Source organism: Chrysochloris asiatica, unplaced genomic scaffold (genome assembly GCF_000296735.1).
Source record: "Chrysochloris asiatica unplaced genomic scaffold, ChrAsi1.0 scaffold00079, whole genome shotgun sequence".
NCBI lineage: Eukaryota > Metazoa > Chordata > Mammalia > Afrosoricida > Chrysochloridae > Chrysochloris > Chrysochloris asiatica.
Window position 1 is genome coordinate 5,642,941 of NW_006408597.1, and position 18,008 is coordinate 5,660,948.

The following is an 18,008-nucleotide window of genomic DNA, read 5'->3' on the forward strand; positions in this document are numbered from 1 at the left end:
AAATCTTTACAGGAGCAGAAAGCCTCATCTTTCTCCCACAGAACAGCTGGTAGTTTCGAACTGCTGACCTTGCGGTTCACAGCCTGATTTGTAACCACTACGCTACCAGAGCTCCCTTAGGTCTATACAAATCCAAGTGGTGTCCCAGGGAAAGGTGCTTTCATCCTCCCAGCTTCCACCCCGTCCTGTCCCACTTCTCTTGTTAACACTTGTTCACTCAGCGACCATTTCTGGGTAGGACAAAGGAGAACTTGCCCCTGGCACTGCCATTTCCAGCTCTAAAATGATCTGGTTGACGATCAGGCAGTTTGGGGTGGGGTAGGGGAAGCATATGATCCCCACTCTTCATGTTGCCTTGGAGAAGGAGTTTCCACTATACTCCCTGAGAGGGAAACATATAAAATATGGGAAGAATACTTGCAACTTTCTTCCCTCTTTCATTTCTTTGACTCCAGGGAATGAAGAGTTTGAGGAGAGTTTAACTGACGGGCAGATATGAAAGAATAAATGGAGGATGCTCAGGTCAGTCCCTTCTGGACTCCCATCTGGATCAGCTTGTCCTCATGATGCAGAATACTCATGGCATCAACTCTGCCCTGTTGGTGAGCAAGACTGATGATGATATTATTAAGTGCCTTTGAGTCGGTTCTGACTCATAGTGACACTGTACAGGGTTTTAAGGTAGCGGCTGACCTTGCTAATCAAACTGACCTTGCAGTCTAGTGCTTATCCTACAGCATCACACCAGAACTCCCATGATGGACAAGTTCAATTTCAGGTAAAGAGCTGTGACCACAGATAAAAAGTCATGCTCTATAGCATTATTATTAGTCATAAACTGATATTTTGGACTCCATTTATCTGACTTCTCTCTCTCTCTCTCTCTCTCTCTCTTTTAATCAGTTCTAAACCTCTGTCCTGGAAAGCAAAGGACTATTTGGTGACCTCTCACAAGCTCCAAGATGCTTTTCTATGAAGGGAAAACCCCAGACTACCAGGTAAAGTGGGTTCAGTACTGTTAGCCTCTAAGTATAGAAGAGTAATTGGAAATCTTTTTGGAAACAGGTCCAGCTTCTTAGAGCTGGAGCTGTATATTTACGAGGATTTCCATTGCCCACCGCAGCCAACACTTCTGAAATGCTTTAGAGTGGCTGCAGTCACAAAGACAAAGCATCTCTCCTGATCTTTATTTCTACTCAGTTGCTCTTATAAGAGTTGAGAGTGACAAATGACAGCTGACAGACGGGAAGGGAAATCCCATTTGGCAAGCTCACTCCCCACGCCACCTCCAAATTTCCGAGAGTCTTTTTCTCTCTGCAAAGGTCTCTGTTAAGTTCACCTACTTCACTTGTGCTTCCGCTTGCATGAAGATGAATTCCCACTTTCTTGCAAAGGCCCGCTGGAGTCTTGCTAAGTTTTCCTAATGAGAAAGGAGAATCAAGGAGAAAGCATTAATCATTGTAAGTCAGCACATCGATGCAGATGCCTACGCCTGGTACAAGGCAGCCGTCTATTTTGGTTACTCTCAGCCAAACAGAAGTACCGACTTGAAATCCACTGGATATGAGCCTGATGATTTAACTTTGCTGCACAAAGTTGAACTATTAATATCCATTTCCATGCCTATTACATCTGGAATCTCATGGGCTCACCTGATTCCTGGCTTCTGGTCCATTTTACAAGAAAACAAATCACACAGCACCTGTTATAAATGCCACTGAAAAGAGGGCGAGTGACGTGTGACCATTTCACACAGGCTTTGGAGAAGGAGTGAGGGAGGCTTTGCATCTGTGGGGCATCTCAAAAAGCAAGACTAGGGAAAGCATTCTCAGGACTCATCTTCCACATGGCAGCTGGGAAGGTCTCCACATGGAGGACCAGGAAGATTTGTCTTCAGTGTCTTCTGAAAGCATGATTGCAAAAGGGACAGAAGGAATAGTCTATGCTTATGGTGCCCATGAAACAAAACTCCAGAAGAACAGAGAGAAGGAAAAGGTAACCAGAGTTGGCTTTAGAGAGGAGAGAAGTGTTTTCATGGAGTCTGTAGACTTACCTCGTAATAAGCAATGATATTATCAGGAGGACATTTTGACAGATCCCCTAATGATCCACCTAATTCTGATGAAGTACAAAGCCAGAGTCCACAGTCTGCTATGTATTTCCAAAGAGTTCGTGTCAACACCTAACTGATTACCCTCATTGTTGTTGTTGCTAAGGGGGACTATTAATATAAAAGGAGTTTCAGTGAAAGAACACCACACATGAACTCACGGTTACTACCTAGGTTTGGTCCCTTGATTCCTCCACTGTTCACAGCACAACTGATGATCCCTAAGAGCCATTCAGAAAGTAGTCATATAAATTATGAGATAGTCATACCATGGAATACTAGGCTTTTGTTAAAAATGATAGTAGAGGTTATTGTCACTGACATAGAAAGGTTCTCGAGATTCCTACAATATTGTTGTTGTTGGTAGGTGCTGTGGAATCAGTTCTGACTCATAATGACACCACATACAACAAAGGGAAACACAGCCTGGTCCTCCGCCATCCTCAATCATTGCTCTGTTTCGGCCCATTGCTTTAGCAATGGTATCAAGCTATCTCATTGTGGGTCTTCCTCTTCTTACAGACCCCTCTCTCTAGTTACCAAGTATGATGTCTTTCTCCTGCTCCCTTCTCATAACACATCCAAAGTATGTGAGGTGAAGTCTCACTGTCCTCCTAAGGAGCATTCTGGCTGTACTGCTTCCAAGACAGATTCAATGTTCTTTGCCATCACCATAATTCAAGTGCATCAATTGCTCTTTGGTTTTCCTTATTCATTGTGCAGCTTTCACGTGCAAATGAGACAAGTTAAAAAAAAAAAAAAAGGCTTGGGTCCATCTTCAAAGAAACATTTTCACTTTTTAACGTTTTAAAGAGGTCTTTTGCAGCAGATTTTCCTAGTGCACTACATTGTTTCATTTCTTGACTGCTGCTTCCACGAGCACTGATTGTGAATCCAAGTAAAATTAAATCCTTGACAACTTCAATATTTGCTCTATTTGCCCTATACTGTATAACTAGGGAAAGAAGCAGCTTATGCAAAATGTTTTTGGTATGATTCCATTTTTTTTTGTAATGAAAAAAAGTGTATACTCAGATAAAGCTTCATGATTTCCTCTGTGGGGAAAAGATTTCAGGTTATTTTCTCTCCTTCTTTTGTTGTTTGAATTTTTGTTTTTATAAAGAAAATAATTTTTAAAATTTTTAATTAAACAAATGATTGCATTTTGAGACCAAAAAACTTTTACGTTTCTAAGCACTTTATGCAGAGCTTTAACCTGAAAGAACACCTTAACACTGTATTCGTTACATGTACCAGAGTAGAACATTATTTAGCCAGAGAACAGAAAACCATATAAAGTATACTAGGAGCTGTGCATGGGGTCGCTATGAGTCAGTTCCGACTCGATGGCACCTGACAACGAAGGAGCTGATACTGTCTTGTTTCTAGGTAGGGTTTATTCTAAATAGAAAACATAGAGAAGAGAAACATAGGCTAGAGGGACCCTGGGTTTTTGCAATGCAGGTCTTGCCTGTTGATAATGAAAGGGAGGTGACATAGTAATTCTTTGTATTGGGTGAAAAAAGAGCACACAAGTCTTCTAAAGAGGGTGGCTTTTGGAGCAGGGACTGTGTACCTAGGATGCTCAGAGCTACAGAACCATCATCCTAGGATTTGCTTGGGAAGTTCATAAGGCTTCACCAATTTATGTTTTTTTTTTTCTTTTTTAAGTTTTTATTGTGAACTGAGTGAGTAGTTTACATGGGGGAACATCAGTTTTACACTCATCATTTCATTGCAATGATTACAATCTCCTCTGTGCATCATCATTCAACAGTATTTGCTTCTATTCCCTCTGTTTTATTTTGTTTTGGTTTTTTTGGGGGGGATGTACACAAAAACACTCAGGAATATATAATAATTTAAACAACCAAAGGGCACATTCTACAAGCCTGCCTCCTGGCCACCAGCACTCAGTCCCTGTCTTTCCCTGAGTCTAGCGTCCTCAGCTACTCCCTCTCTCCATGTCTTCATCTCTGCCTCCATCTCTGGTGTCACCGCTTCTCTGGATAGAGTTCCAAATTCCACTCATGCTCTTCTCCTGTGATGGTCCTGGGATCCTCTGTTCTTGGACTTTAAGATTAACTACTTCCCCTTTTTAATTAGAAAACTTCTACCTTTACAGTCTCATCAATTTATGTTCAATGTGCCTCGGAGCTACCAGGGCACCTTTAGTTACAACTTGTTGTGTAATTGTTATGTGCTGTAGAGTCGGTTCTGACCCATAGTGACCCTGTATAGGGTTTCCAAGGAGCAGCTGGTAAGCTTGGACCACTAACCTTGTGGTTCAAACCGACTTTGCAGTCCAGCGCATTAACCCACAGAGCCACACAGGGACTCCTCACCACTAACAAGTCCAAAGATGGGATTCTTGACAGCCCTGAATATTGCCTCTCCTCCCATAGCTGCAGACCCTCTGCCATTTCACTGCTCAGCAGCACCTTCACTGCAGGGGTGGAAAGAAGGAAGAGGAAGGCCCCTGTAAATTTAGCCAATCTCCAGCATTCCTTGTGACCCATCTACAGTTGGGTAGGAAAGATTCTGGGCTAAAAGTTAAAAATTTTTTTAAATCTCTGTGAGTTTTAAAGTTCTCAGTGCCTTGGTTTCTGAATCTGTTCATTGGGAATGGATAAGAGTGTGGGACTTCTACTTTTTCCCAAGGAGTCACCTTTTGTGAAGGAAGGTGGGAGAGTCGGGTAAAATAGCTGGAAAGTGCATGTCTCATATGACACACAGTTTATCTTCTGGATTAAATTGTATCCCCACAAAATATACGTTGGAATCCTAATCCCTATCCTTGTGGAAGTAATCCTATTTGGAAATAAGATTTTCTTGGTTATGTTAATTACACCATCACCAGGAAGGGTGGATTCTAAATCTAATCACTGCCTCACTGCCGAGTTAGAAGAAGAGCAGACTAGACCCAGAGGCACACACAAATGGGGGTGGGGGGTGAGGGGGAATGCCACATGAGGATCACCTATAGGCTAGGCAAGGGGACAAAGGGATGCCCACAGCTACCAACTAGGAAAGACTCACATGGCCAAGATCATGATCTGGACTTTTTGCCTCCGGAACTGTGAGAAAACAAATGTCTGCTCTTTACAGTCGCCCCTCTTGTGATATATCTGCTACAGCAACCCTTGCTAACTAAGACACTACTAGATCCGACCTCTGCTGCCCAGAATAGGTAAGTGGGCATAAAGGTGCAATATTTAATTTTATCTTTAAAATGATCGCATAGTAAATTTGATTTTTTTGTTTTGGGTGGATAGTTCTCTGCCTTTCAACACATGAATTAAATTGCATCTAAAGGAGCTCTGGTAGCGTAGTGGTTATGAATTGGGCTGTGAACTGCAAGGTCAGCAGTTTGAAACTACCAGCTGCTCCATGGGAGAAAGATGAGGCTTTCTGCTCCCATAAAATTACAGCCTCAGAAACCCTGTTCAGGGTGGCTATGGGTCGGAACTGACTCCATGGCACTTAACAACAACAACAACCACCACTCATCTAGGAAGCTCTGGTAGTGTAGTGGTTACAAATCGGGCTGCAAACCTCAAGGTCAGCAGTTTGAAACTACCAGCCGTTCTGCAGGAGAAAGATGAGGCTTTCTGCTCCCGTAAAGATTTATAGCCTCGGAAACCCTGTGCAGGGTCGCTATAGGTCAGAACTGACTCCATGGCACTTAACCACCGCCACCACCAAACATCCAGCTTGTCGTACTGTGGTGGCTTTCATGTTGCTGTGATGCAGGAAGCTTTAAATAACAGCAGGGTCACCCATGATGAACAAGTTTCAGCTGAGCTTCCAGACTAAGACAGACAAAGAAGAAGGAGAGGCAATCCGCTTCTGGAATGTTTAGCCACTGAAAGCCATTTCAAGAGGTAGCATATGATCAAGATCCAATGGTTCTGCAGGAACCAAAGAACACTGAAGGCTGAGAACAAGGCTCCAGGAATTGATGGGATACAAGCTGAAATATTTCAACAAACTGATGCAACACTGGAGGCACTCACTCATCGATGTCAAGAAATTTGGAAGATACCAAGTGACCAACTGGTTGGAAGAGATCCATATTTGTGGCCATTCCAAAGAGAGGTGACCCAATGGAATATTGAAATCATTGGACAATATCATTAATATTACATGCAAATAAAATTTTGCTAATGACAATTCAAAAATAGCTACAGCAGTACACTGACAGAGAATTGCCAGAGGTTCAAACTGGATTCAGACGAAGATGTGGAATGAGGGATATCATTGTTGACATTAGATGGATCTTGGCTAAAAGCAGAGAATACCAGAAAGATGTTTACTTGTGATTTATTGACTATGAAAAGGTTTCCAACTGTGCGGATAAAGATAAGCTGTGGATAACATTGTGAAGAATGAGTACTTAATTGTATTTATAAGGAACCTGTACATAGACCAAGAGGCAGTCATTCAAACAGAACAAGAGAACACTGAATGTTTTAAAATCAGAAAAAGTGTGCACCAGAGTTGTATTCTTTCATCATACTATTCAATCTGTATACTGAGCAAGCTGGATTATATGAAGAAGAAGCATCCAACCTGGAGGAAGACTAACAACCTGCTGATGATACAATCTTGCTTGCTGAGAGCGAACAGGGCTAAAATACTTACTGACGAAGATCAGTGTGGGCTGCACCTCAATTAAAAGAAAATTAAAAATCTTTATAACTAGACCAGTAAATAACATCGTGATTAATGGAGAAAAGATTGATGTTGTTAAATACTTAATTTTGCTTGGCTCCACTATCAACACTCATGGAAGCAGCAGTCAAGAACTCAAATGATGTATTATTACATTGAGTAAATTTGCTGCACAAGACTGCTTTAAAGTGTTTAAGCACAAAGATGTCAGGTTGAGGACTAGGTGTGTTTGACAGAAACCATGGTGTTTTCAGTGGCATTGTATGCATGTGAAATTTGGACTATGTGTGTTGTAGAAGGAGATCAAAAGTACCATGGACTGCTAGAAGAACAAATAAAACTGTGTTGAACAAAATACAGCCAGAGTGCTCCTTAGAAGTCAGGCTGGTGAAACTTTGTCTCTCATACTTCAGACATATTATCAGGAGGGACAAGTCCTGGAGAAGGACAGTGAAAAAGAGGAAGTCCTCAAATGAGACGGATTGGCACAGGAGCAACAACTGTAGGCTCAAGCATAACAACAATTATGAGGAGAGTGTGGGGTGCAGAACCGGGCAGTGGTTCATTCTGGTGTACACAGGGCCACTAGGGGTTGGAGTCAACTTGGGTTGGAACAGCACCTAACAACAATAACAACGTGTCTTCTTTGGTGAAGAGAGTCCATTTGCCCATTTTTGTTTTCTTATGGTTGCATTTGAGAATTCTTTATATCAAGATGCAAATTTACTGTGATGCTAAGATGCTGAGAAAAAAGGGACAAAAGCAGAAAGACATCTCTGTCATTGTCTGCAAGGGCTTGAAGGAAAGGAAAAATACAAACTTAAACAGAAATACAGATACATGTGTTTACCCACTTCCCACACTTAGCCTGGGAAATCATCATACTTACTGCTTCATAATCTGCTAATTCCAGCCTTGCTTTGTTCTGCATTGTCCTCTTACAGAGATAGATGGCTGAGGGAAGAAGAGAAATGATAATATGTACAAAAACAGCAGTGTAGTGGAATCATAAATCTATCCATCCATCCCTCCATCCAGCCATCCATCCATCCATCCAGCCAGCCAGCCAGCCAATACCAACTCTGTGCTCAACACTGTGCTATGAAAATTATGTTCTTATGTAGAAGCTTTTATTTGAAAGTCAGTAAAAGGCTTTAACACGAACAGAAATGCTCTTTGATAGTTACCAGGGGTGGGAGGGTAAATCACTAACTAAATGGTAGATACATATTAACTTAGGCAAAGGGGAAGGCAATAAACAAGTAAATAAATAAAATGGTGTTGGTTACAGATGACATTCTACTTGCCTCAAAATAAATAAATAAAATGATGCTAAAAAAGAAAAGAAAAGAAACAAGAAGGTGAATAATGTAAGGTGATAAACATGGCAAAATGTAAATGGCATGGTGATAAATAATAATACTACTAAATAATCTAATAGCTGCTTTAAAATAAAATTAGGCTAATATGAAGAATGAAAAAGACATCAAAAGCCCGAAATAGAAAAAAGAAAAGGAAAAAAAAAAGTCCTGTATTTAATCCTGGTGCACTCAGAAGAAAGATCAGACACCTTAAAGTCGTAAATCGGATCTTCATGATCACATTTCTGCTTAATAAAATTGATCACCAGGTCTTTTTTCGTAGTCTTACTCTGGAAGCTCTGCTGAAATCTGTTGAGCATTGCAGCAGCATGCAAGACTCCATGGACAAATGTAAGGTGGCTGCACAGGGGCAGCATTGGCTAGGATTCAGACCTGGGTTTCCAGCATGAGAAATGAGCTTTCTACCATCATTGCCCCTGAACCTCCTCTTAAGAGCCATTGCCTTCAAGTCAATTCCGACTCAGTGACCCTGTGCAGAGTTTCTGAGGCTATAAATCTTGATAGGAGGAGAAAGCCTGATTTTTCTCCTGTGGAGCAGTTGGAGGGTTTGAACTGCCAACCTTGTAGTTAGCAGTCCACTGCTTACCCTATAGTGCCACCAGGGCTCCTTGAATTCCCTCTTAGTAAATTCTGATTGATTTTCTGACAAAGCTGCTTTGAAAATGCTGATGAGTACTTTTGTATTCTCTACCTTGATTTCTCTGAATTGCCACAAATGGAGGCACAGGAATTCAAAACCATTTTTGTTTGAATGGTAGCTTGATATAAACTGTTATTTCTATCCCTGTTCATGCTGCACAACTAGAATTATGAATGAAGACAACTCGGAGAGAGAATGCAATAACACCCTTTTACACTCAGCTTTACGGGTTTATATATTCAAATAAATGTTTTACTCTTACTTCCAGCCAGTTATCTGGTCCAAACATCCTCCCCGCCCTCTCTTTTGCCTGGAAAAATATTGGTTTTCACATTCACAAGGGCACACGGCTGCTGCATGGGGCTGAGCTATAATTATTCAAATTCTGTATTGGGCTTTCGTGAGCTGGATTTCAGCCCCAGAAGCACTTGTTTTATGAGCGGCCAAATGCATTGGGAGCCGGAAGCCTTGCTAGATCCACTAATCAAGCTCACAGTAAAGCGCCGGACAGCTGGGAGTCAGCCCGAGCGCCCTGCCTTTTGCATAAATGTGGTCCTCAGACTTGGAAAGAGAACAACATAACAAAGTACCTTATCTTCAGGCAAAAAAGGAGCCTTCAGGGCCCTGGTGCCTCAATGGTTAAAATGCTCGGCTGCTGATTAAAAGGCCGGTGTTTCAAACCCACCAGCAGCTCTGCTGAAGAATGATGGGGCGTTTTGCTTCAGTACAGATTGACCGCCTTGGGAACTACGGCGCGGGTTGCTGTGAGTTGGAATCGACTTGACAGCACCTAACACTAATGACTGTTGGTGTGGTGCTGTGGGCTAATGTGTCAGACTGTAAAGTCATGTGAACTGAAAGGTCGGAGGTTCAAGCTCACCAGCTGCTCCTTGGATACCTTATACAGGGTCGCTATGGGTCAGAATCGACTCGATGGCACTCAACAACAACACCACCAGTTAGGTCCCTAGAGAAGGACATCTTGCTTGGAAAAGTGGAGGATCAGCAAAAGGGGGAAGACCCCAACAAGATGGATTGACACAGTGGCAGCAGCAATGGGCACAAACATAGCAACAACAGTGAGAAGGGCACAGGACTGGGCAGTGTTTCGTTCTGTTATGCTGAGGGTCACTATGAGTCAGAACTGGGTTAATGGTACCTAACGACAACACCAAATAGACAATACCTTGCTCACAGTCCACCCTCAGGGCTGCTAGCTAGTGCTGGCTCCCCTCCATCATATGGGTGGGTTTAGGTGACCACCAAGTGTCACAGTCAGCCTCTGACCTCCTTTCCCTTTCCCCTCGCTGTAAGCCTCCCTCCCGTTCCAAACAATACCGCAAAGAGCATATGGAGGCACGGCAGTCTCACAGACTGGGCTGATACAGCAGCTAAGACAGTGGCAAGGACACCAGGAAAAGAGGCCTTTGGGACTGTGAAAGGAACATGGACTTTGGAGCCACCTAAATTCTGAGTTCAAATCTTTCCACTTCCAGTGAGTGACTCTTGGTCACTTTTAATGAAGAACTGTCCACAAATGTTTACTGAGTGTCAACTAAGCCTCAGGCATCTACCATGCACTGGGGATATGAGAATGAGCACTGTGGGCCAGGCCCTGCCCTCACAGGGCTCGCAGTCTACTGGACATTTAAACAAGTAGAGTATGGTGTGGTGAGTGTTAGGCTGTGGACTCTCTGGGTCTCAGGTCTCTGGTCTGAAACAGGGATAATGTAACTTCTTCAGAGAATAGCCCATTAGACAAGCAGTGTCCACTGAGAACAGTTGGCAAGAATAATATACCCCTGCTTTTACTCAGGTCCCAGTTTCACCCACTCTAATGGTTTATTTTCCTAGTTCAGAGTGACTTCTATCCACTCCTACCCGAACTGTTTTTCTCTCCCCTCAACTTCCAACCATTAAAAATATCAATGAATTCTTAGAAATCTTATCAAGACCGTGAGAACAGAAAGTCAGGAGGAGGTGGCCCCTTGAACCAGCCCTCCCTGAAACCGTGTCCCACAGAGAAGCAATTGATAGTTATTATCCCATAGTGTCAGTGTGGGATCTTATCTCTCCATGGTCCCACAAAATGAGCATATTGTTGCTGCTAAGTGCCATCAAGTTGGTTCTGACGCATAGCAACCTTATATAGGGTTTCCGAGGAGCAGCTGGTGAATTTGAACCGCTTACCTTGCGGTTCAAATTAACCTTGTGGTCCAGTGCTTGTCCTACGGTGTCACACCATGACTCTAAATGAGTCTACTAACCACCCTTAATGTCCTCATTTCCTTCCAAGGGTGATATCTTGCTGTGTGCTCTGTATTGTGGGAACAGGGAGTTTATTCCATGGCCATACATTGAGACAGTTTCACCCTGCCCGCCACCCCGCTGTGTGTTGTGGTTGCCTTCACATCCAGCACTTGTCTTCTGCCCTCCTAGGGACGACTCTAGTGTGGGCCGCAGCACCACCTCTCACCATAGTCAGTATTCTCAGGTTCCCAGCAGTTCGAGGGCCAGAAGTACGGAGCCTGGAAAAGAGGACAAGGTGAGTGCTCAGAGTCACCCACAGACTGTGGGACAGGGTATGCCCTCGCTGCACCCAGTAGGGAGCTTTCTCAATGCAAGTGTCTGCCCCCCATCTCCCTGTCTGACACCACACACCAAACCTCCCCGTTCTTTCATGCAATGGAGACCAGTCAACACTCCTGTAGGAAATGAAGAATGAAATCCAAGGTAAGAAAAACAAATGTTAAATTAAGAAAACTGGTTTGCAGGGCAAATAATTGTTTTTAACCTCAAGGAATACAAACAATACAAGCCTACTGATGGAAGTCAGGATAATTCCGCTTACTGACTAACCAAGTCCCAAGTTCTATTTTTCCTTCAACCCTGTCAGAAGAACTCTGTCCCAAACCCTTTGGTTTAGACCTTGACATAACCTCTTATTTTCCTCCCCAATTCCTTTTAGCACAGTATCTGGTTAAGGGAATGGACAGTGGGTGGGAAGAGTTATGATATTATCCTGAATAGAACACCACTCTAGGAAGGGACACTTACTATCAGGATAATCAACATTCAAATCAAATTAAGACTGCCTCGTTCCTTTACTGAGTACCTCTTTAATTCTCTTATCATCTCAGTTCCTCATCTATAAAATGGGTGATAGCTACTTTCAGAGATTTGTTCTTCAGCATCAATGAGAAAATATGAGGGTAAATCAAAAAGTGTTGCTACTAGGGTCCCACTTCACACATGCCTGGGTTTATTCCAAACAAGACACATTTAAAATCCCTCTGCTATCAGCGGATGACTGCAGACAAGTTCTCTCAGTAATAGGTGATTTAGTAGGGGACCTTCCAAAGAAAAAGATGTCACAGAAAAAAATAATTTCGAGTTCAGGGCTAATCCCAGATTTTTAACAAAACTCAGGCGTACCCGTTCCTAAATCATTGAAGGTTTAGAACTAGTTTATGGGAATGTTGCCTCATATAAAGCAACAGTTTTCAGATGAATCAAATATTATAAGAAGGGGCAGGAAGATCTCAAAGATGAATTCAAGGCAGCGAGGTCAGCTCAGAAGGTTATAGTGACTGTTTTCTGGAATTCCAAAGGTCTATTGTGAGATTTTCTCAAAGGACACAGGACAATCATGCAGGTTTATTGGGAACAAGTTTTAAGAAAATCGAAAACTTCACTGACGAGAAAAAAGGCAGAAAAGTGGTGCTGCAGAAGTTTTTTCATGATAACAATGTATCTGCTCATTCTTCAAGGGTAACCAGGGCTGTCCTGTGAGAATTTTGTTGAGAAACCTTATCCCATCCTCCTTGCAGCCCTGATCTTGTCCCTTCAGACTTCTTTGCATCCCCAAAACTCGAGGAACATTTAAAAATTTATTTATTTTGCAGTCAAAGGAAGCTTTCTTGTTTTCATTTGGTCCATGACTTGGATAAAGAGGGGCTCCAGGGTGATGGAGATGCTACCTCAGTGGCTGGAGGGCGAGGTTCAGGCAGAAGACCTGAGGAGGGCAGGAGAAGACTGAAGGCCCCTCACAGGTTGCCTGGTTCTGCAGGTTCCTAGTCGTGCTTAAAGGCGAGCCTCTAGAAGAGGCAGAGGTTGGTCAAGGGGTCACCCATTTCCTTGAGAATTTTCACCCCCTTTATGAGGAAATGGTTCTCCAGAAAGTCACAGAGGTGGTGGGTCTGTGTGGGCAGTACCCAGGGTGTGCAGATTCAGAAGGGACTGGTTCAGGTTTTTCTCCAGGGCATCCAGGGCTCTTCCCCACTCATCTTGGGATAGCTTATTGTGTGACCTGGATGAAAGCATGACCACCATGCTGGTTTTGCAGTTTCAAGAGACACCTGGCACCCTTGAGCCTTTCCTTTGACAACTTGCAGAAGTGTCCCACACCTTCCAAGGCCACATTGTCGTGATCGAACTAGAAGCCCAGAGAGAGGTAGGTGTATGAGGCCTGCAGATGCAGATGGACACTGCCTCTGCTTTGGTGGAATCATTCTGACGGATCTGAGAGCTCATGGTTGGTGGAAGATTTGGAGCTAATTACATACACACATACACACACACACACACACTCAGACACAACGGTGTTTAGCTGGTCCCAGTAACAGAGAATGGCCAAGGAGACTCTCCTGGAGAAGAGATTGCACCTAAAGAGGAGGTTAGAGAAGGTCTGAGGCTGAAGGTGGGCAATCCTCATGACTGTTCCATCCAAACACTGTTGAAGCAAGAAATAGATCCAGGGACTGCCATACCAGCTTCTCAAAGAACATGTAAAAGGAACACAATTTGAGTCCTTTAAAGATGCCCAAACTTGTTTTTACATAGTGTGAACCAAAGCGTGCAAAATTCTTTGGGTTAGAGAGATGAAAGCATTTTCTGCAGAGGAATGTAGACCTGGATGAAGGCTACATTGAGAAACAATAGCCTCAGATTCTGAAATTTTTGTTTAATAAAATTTCTATAATTTTGAGGCAATACTTTTTGAGTTACCCTCATATGTGTGTGCAATAAATAGTACTTCTCTATGAGGGCTGGGTCCTTGTCCTCTGCCGTTTACTGTGATCTAAGTGGGGACAACAAATGGTCCAGACAAACGTTTACTTGGCTTTCCTAATGCTTGTTGTTGTTGTTGAGTGCCGTTGAGTTGGTTCCAACTCATAGAGACCCTGTATAGGGTTTCCAAGAGCAGCTAGTGGGTTTGAACTGCTGACCTTGTGGTTCACAGCCCACTGCTGATTCTACAGCACCGTGCCAGGAGTCTGTGATTGGGAGGGATAAAGGTAGTTCCATTTTATACTCCTTGGCTGTTTTTAACGTAAGATCAGAAGCTAGTGAGAAGCAAAGTGTCTAGAGAAGGAAGAGCTGAGCAGGCCTACCTGGAAGCGATAGAAGGTACCATCATCCTTCATGGTGAGAACGTGGTCTGAGATGGGAAAGATGTAGCCTTGGGCTGCGATAAGGCTCCCCACGTGTATTGCTTCAACTGCAGGGACAGGGCACAGGAGAAATAATTAGGCAGTTGTTGCAATCCAGAGTTACTTAGCTGAAGTGCAAACTGGGAGGTGTGCAGAACGGTCAATAACAAAGTGCAAAATGGTCAATAACAAAGTCATTGCCTCAGTCAGAAAACTCTATGTATGATTGCACTGGAGAAGGGTCCTCATGTGTCTGGGGCTCCTCTAGATCCCAGAAGTACAAAGCCTCCCAAAGAGGACAAGGTGAGCACTCAGAGTCACCCACAGACATTGGGGCAAGGTCAGCCCTCACTGCACCCAGTAGTTCCCAAGTCCCAACTTCCATTTGTTCTTCAACCCTGTCTGGCTGAGTAGAACCTAAATGTTCTGCTTGCTAAGAACCCCACCATCCTTTGGAAGAAATATACACTTACAGTGGATGGCATAGAATGAATGGAGAGTTGTTTTACTTGCTTAGTGATGACCAGCTTGTTTAAAGTTTATGCATTTCAAGAATCACGTTCCAGGAAAAAGGAAAGTGTCACTATCGATTGCTGCTTCCTCTCCAGGGACCAAAACTGCAAACTCATTGCCCTCAAGTTGATTCTGACTCATAGTGACCTTCTATGGCACAGTAGAACTGCCCCATAGAGTTTCCAAAGCTGTAAATCTTTATGGAAGCAGACTGCCACATCTGTCTCCTGTGGAGTGGCTGGTGGGTTCGAACTGCTGACCTTTCAGTTAGCAGCTGAAGATTTTAACCAGTGTGCCACCAGGACACTTTTCCCTTGGAAAGGAAGAATGAAATCTAATCATGAGGCAGGTTTCATGCCATTCATCTGGATGTGAAAACGCTCACCTCATTCTTGGAGCAAACATGCTTTTGCTTAGAAATTTGGCAGATGAAAAGAAAGAAGGATGGCAAAATGGGCATGGCTGGGCATGGCTGGCTTCCCAGGGTCTTGTCTCCACCTTTCTATTCCTTGCTAGTGAACTCTTCATAACTCCTTTTATTTGAAGACTTCATAAAAGCATCAGAAAATACCAGATTTTCAATATTTTCAACTATGAAAAAAATACCATTTGTGAAAACCAGTTAAAAAAAAAAAGTTGCCACCTACTACTGGGTTCCAACTTATGGCGAGCACATGTGTGTCTGATTAGAACTATGCCCCATGGGATAGCCAGTGGGCTATTTTTCAGAAATAGATCACCAGCCCTACTTGAAGTCCAACATTTTGATGGTCTCAGGGGATCACCTAGTCCTGGCCCTCACCACTTAAGGCCTTACACACCTTTTCTTACCAGGGCCAGAGGGTTCTGGAAGTTTGTTCTTATATTACTAGCTGGTTGAGGAAGCTCAGAAAAATATTAGTCATAATACTAGATCATTGTTGATATTGCTATTTGCCACCAAATTGGTTCAGAATCATGGTGGCCCCATGGACGCAGAAGGAAACTGCTCCTTAATGTTTCCAGGTCGTGACCTTTTGGAGGCAGATCAACAGGCCTATCTCCAGAGGAGCCTGTAGGTGTTTTCAAACTGCCAATCTTCTGGCTAATAGTTGAGTCCCTGACCATTTGTGCCAACCAGGGACTTCTAATAATAATAGATGCATATCAGAAATAGGTGTCCTGGTGTGGCGCTGTAGGATATGCACTGGACTGCTGAACACAAGGTTGGCAGTTCAAACCTATCAGCTGCTCCTCAGAAACCCTATGTTGTTGTTCTGTGCCGTCGAGTCAGTTCCGACTCATAGCGACCCTGCATAGGGTTTCTGAGGCTGCAAATCTTTATGGGAGCAGAAAGCCTCATCTTTCTCCTATGGAAGAGCTGGTAGTTTCGAACTGTTGACTGTGAGATTAGCAGCCCAATTCGTAACCACTATGCTACCAGAGTTCCTTCAGAAACCCGATACAGGGTAGCAATGAGCCAGAATCGACTCAATGGCACTTCACAATAACAATGTCAGAAACAACAATGGTAATTTTAGAATGGCAAAGAAGCTAGTGCTCTTGAAAGAGAGGAGACCACTGTGAGGAAAAACATCATAATCAAAAGGAACAGTGGTCTTAAACAAACCTAACAGACCTGGTAGACCATCTCAGCCCAGTTCTTGCAATTGGACTATCTATCAGGCTGCTTAAGAATAACATACTGGGTAGTGGATTTTGGATTTCACCCCTTAAAAGGGCTAGCATTTAAACCTGACTAGAATTCAGATTTTTCATGACTCATAGATGTATCCACTAATTAAGTCGGGGGGCGGGGGGGAGGAATACAAAACAAAAAAAACCGGCTTTTCTGGCAAATTTATTTAACTGAACTGAATGTAAATTATATTGTTTCATAGTCAACAGTAGACAGGAGTTTTGGGTTAAAATGCATGCACGCTCAACAACGGCATGTCCCGGGTAGAACAAACAGTCAATGCGCTTAGCTAGTAAATGAAAATGCCTACCCAGTGGACCCAGAAGTGCCTCAGAAGAGAGGCCTGGTGATTGAGGTCTAAAAAAATGACTTACCAAAATTCCCATGGAGCACAGTTGGACTCTGACACACATGTGGTTGCCTTAAGTTAGAATCTAGTAGATGTCAACTTTTTGATTTTTTTTCAAACTGGCTTTTGCAAATGATATTGTTTTATAGTCAAGCGTTGACTATGAGTATCAGGTTAAAATACATGTATGCCTGAGACTGACATACTGACCCCAACTTTAGAATGGCAGGTGAAGATCAGACATTTTTAATAAGCATAGCAGTTGGGGATCATTGAACTTGGGGCAAATAGGCCCAGTTACCCCAATGTCCACCAAGAACATAAGACTACATGAGTGGATCTTTATAAATAGGACCTTTGAGCATCAAGAATACTTAGCTAAACCAGATAAGGGGCACATAAAATAATTCAGTACAGTATTAACTAACGCACATGGATAATTACCTTTAGTGATCTAGAGTATTTTTTCTGGGCACCCCCTTCTGCCCACATTTCCTAATTATGCTATGAAAATCAATTTTACTATTTTCTTTAGGGAGGACAGATTTGGAAAATGTTTTATTAGCCTGGGTTTTGTTGTTGTTTCTCTGGTAAGGTTTTCCTAATTGAAATGCGCAATTACAGTAGAGAGAGAGAAAAAAAAAATAATTCCTTCACTTCTTTCAGAAGTAGAAAACAGAAGGAGTCTTGGCAAATAATTAAACATCTTAATTGTAGATCAGACAATCTAATTTTAATAGCTGGTGCTAGGAGGCTGTTCTGTGGCAGGGCTACAACTTATCTTTAATTGCGGTGGCTAACGAGAATTTAGCTCATTTCACACCTTATGGTATTGGGCTCTTTGGCATTCTAAATGGTTGCTCATTTCCTCAAAGGGTGATTTAAATTTAAAGTTAGACATTCAGTGGAGAAAATCAATTAATTTTGTTCATAATTACAGTGATTCCACATCTTGGAATTCACATTTATAAACCTGGTTTTAAGAAGATTGTTATTGTTGTTAAGTGCGATTGAGCCAGTTCCAACTCACAGCGACCCGGTACAGGGTTTCCTAGGAGCAGCTGGTGGGTTTGAACCACCTACCTGTGGTTAGCAGTTAAGTGCTTATCCTACAGCGCCACACCAGGACTCCTTTAGGAGGGTGGTGGTGGTGGTGATGGTTGTGTGCTGTCGAGCGGGTTCTGACTTATAACGCTACCCTGTATAGGGTTTTATAGACTGTAAACCTTT

At 42.9% G+C, this 18,008-nt stretch overlaps 1 protein-coding gene across 2 annotated transcripts in view; it reads right to left on the reverse strand.

The window, feature by feature from the left end:
- The window catches only part of RGS6 (regulator of G-protein signaling 6), an 833,734-nt gene that overhangs the window by 139,113 nt on the left and 676,613 nt on the right, over positions 1-18,008 (reverse strand). For both annotated transcript variants that reach the window (XM_006865561.1, XM_006865562.1), the window contains exons 4-7: positions 14,200-14,306; positions 11,283-11,334; positions 7,674-7,738; positions 1,344-1,420 (exon numbers count right to left, since the gene is read on the reverse strand). In XM_006865561.1, the coding sequence (XP_006865623.1) occupies positions 1,344-1,420; positions 7,674-7,738; positions 11,283-11,334; positions 14,200-14,306 (301 nt within the window). The remainder of the gene's footprint in view (positions 1-1,343; positions 1,421-7,673; positions 7,739-11,282; positions 11,335-14,199; positions 14,307-18,008) is intronic.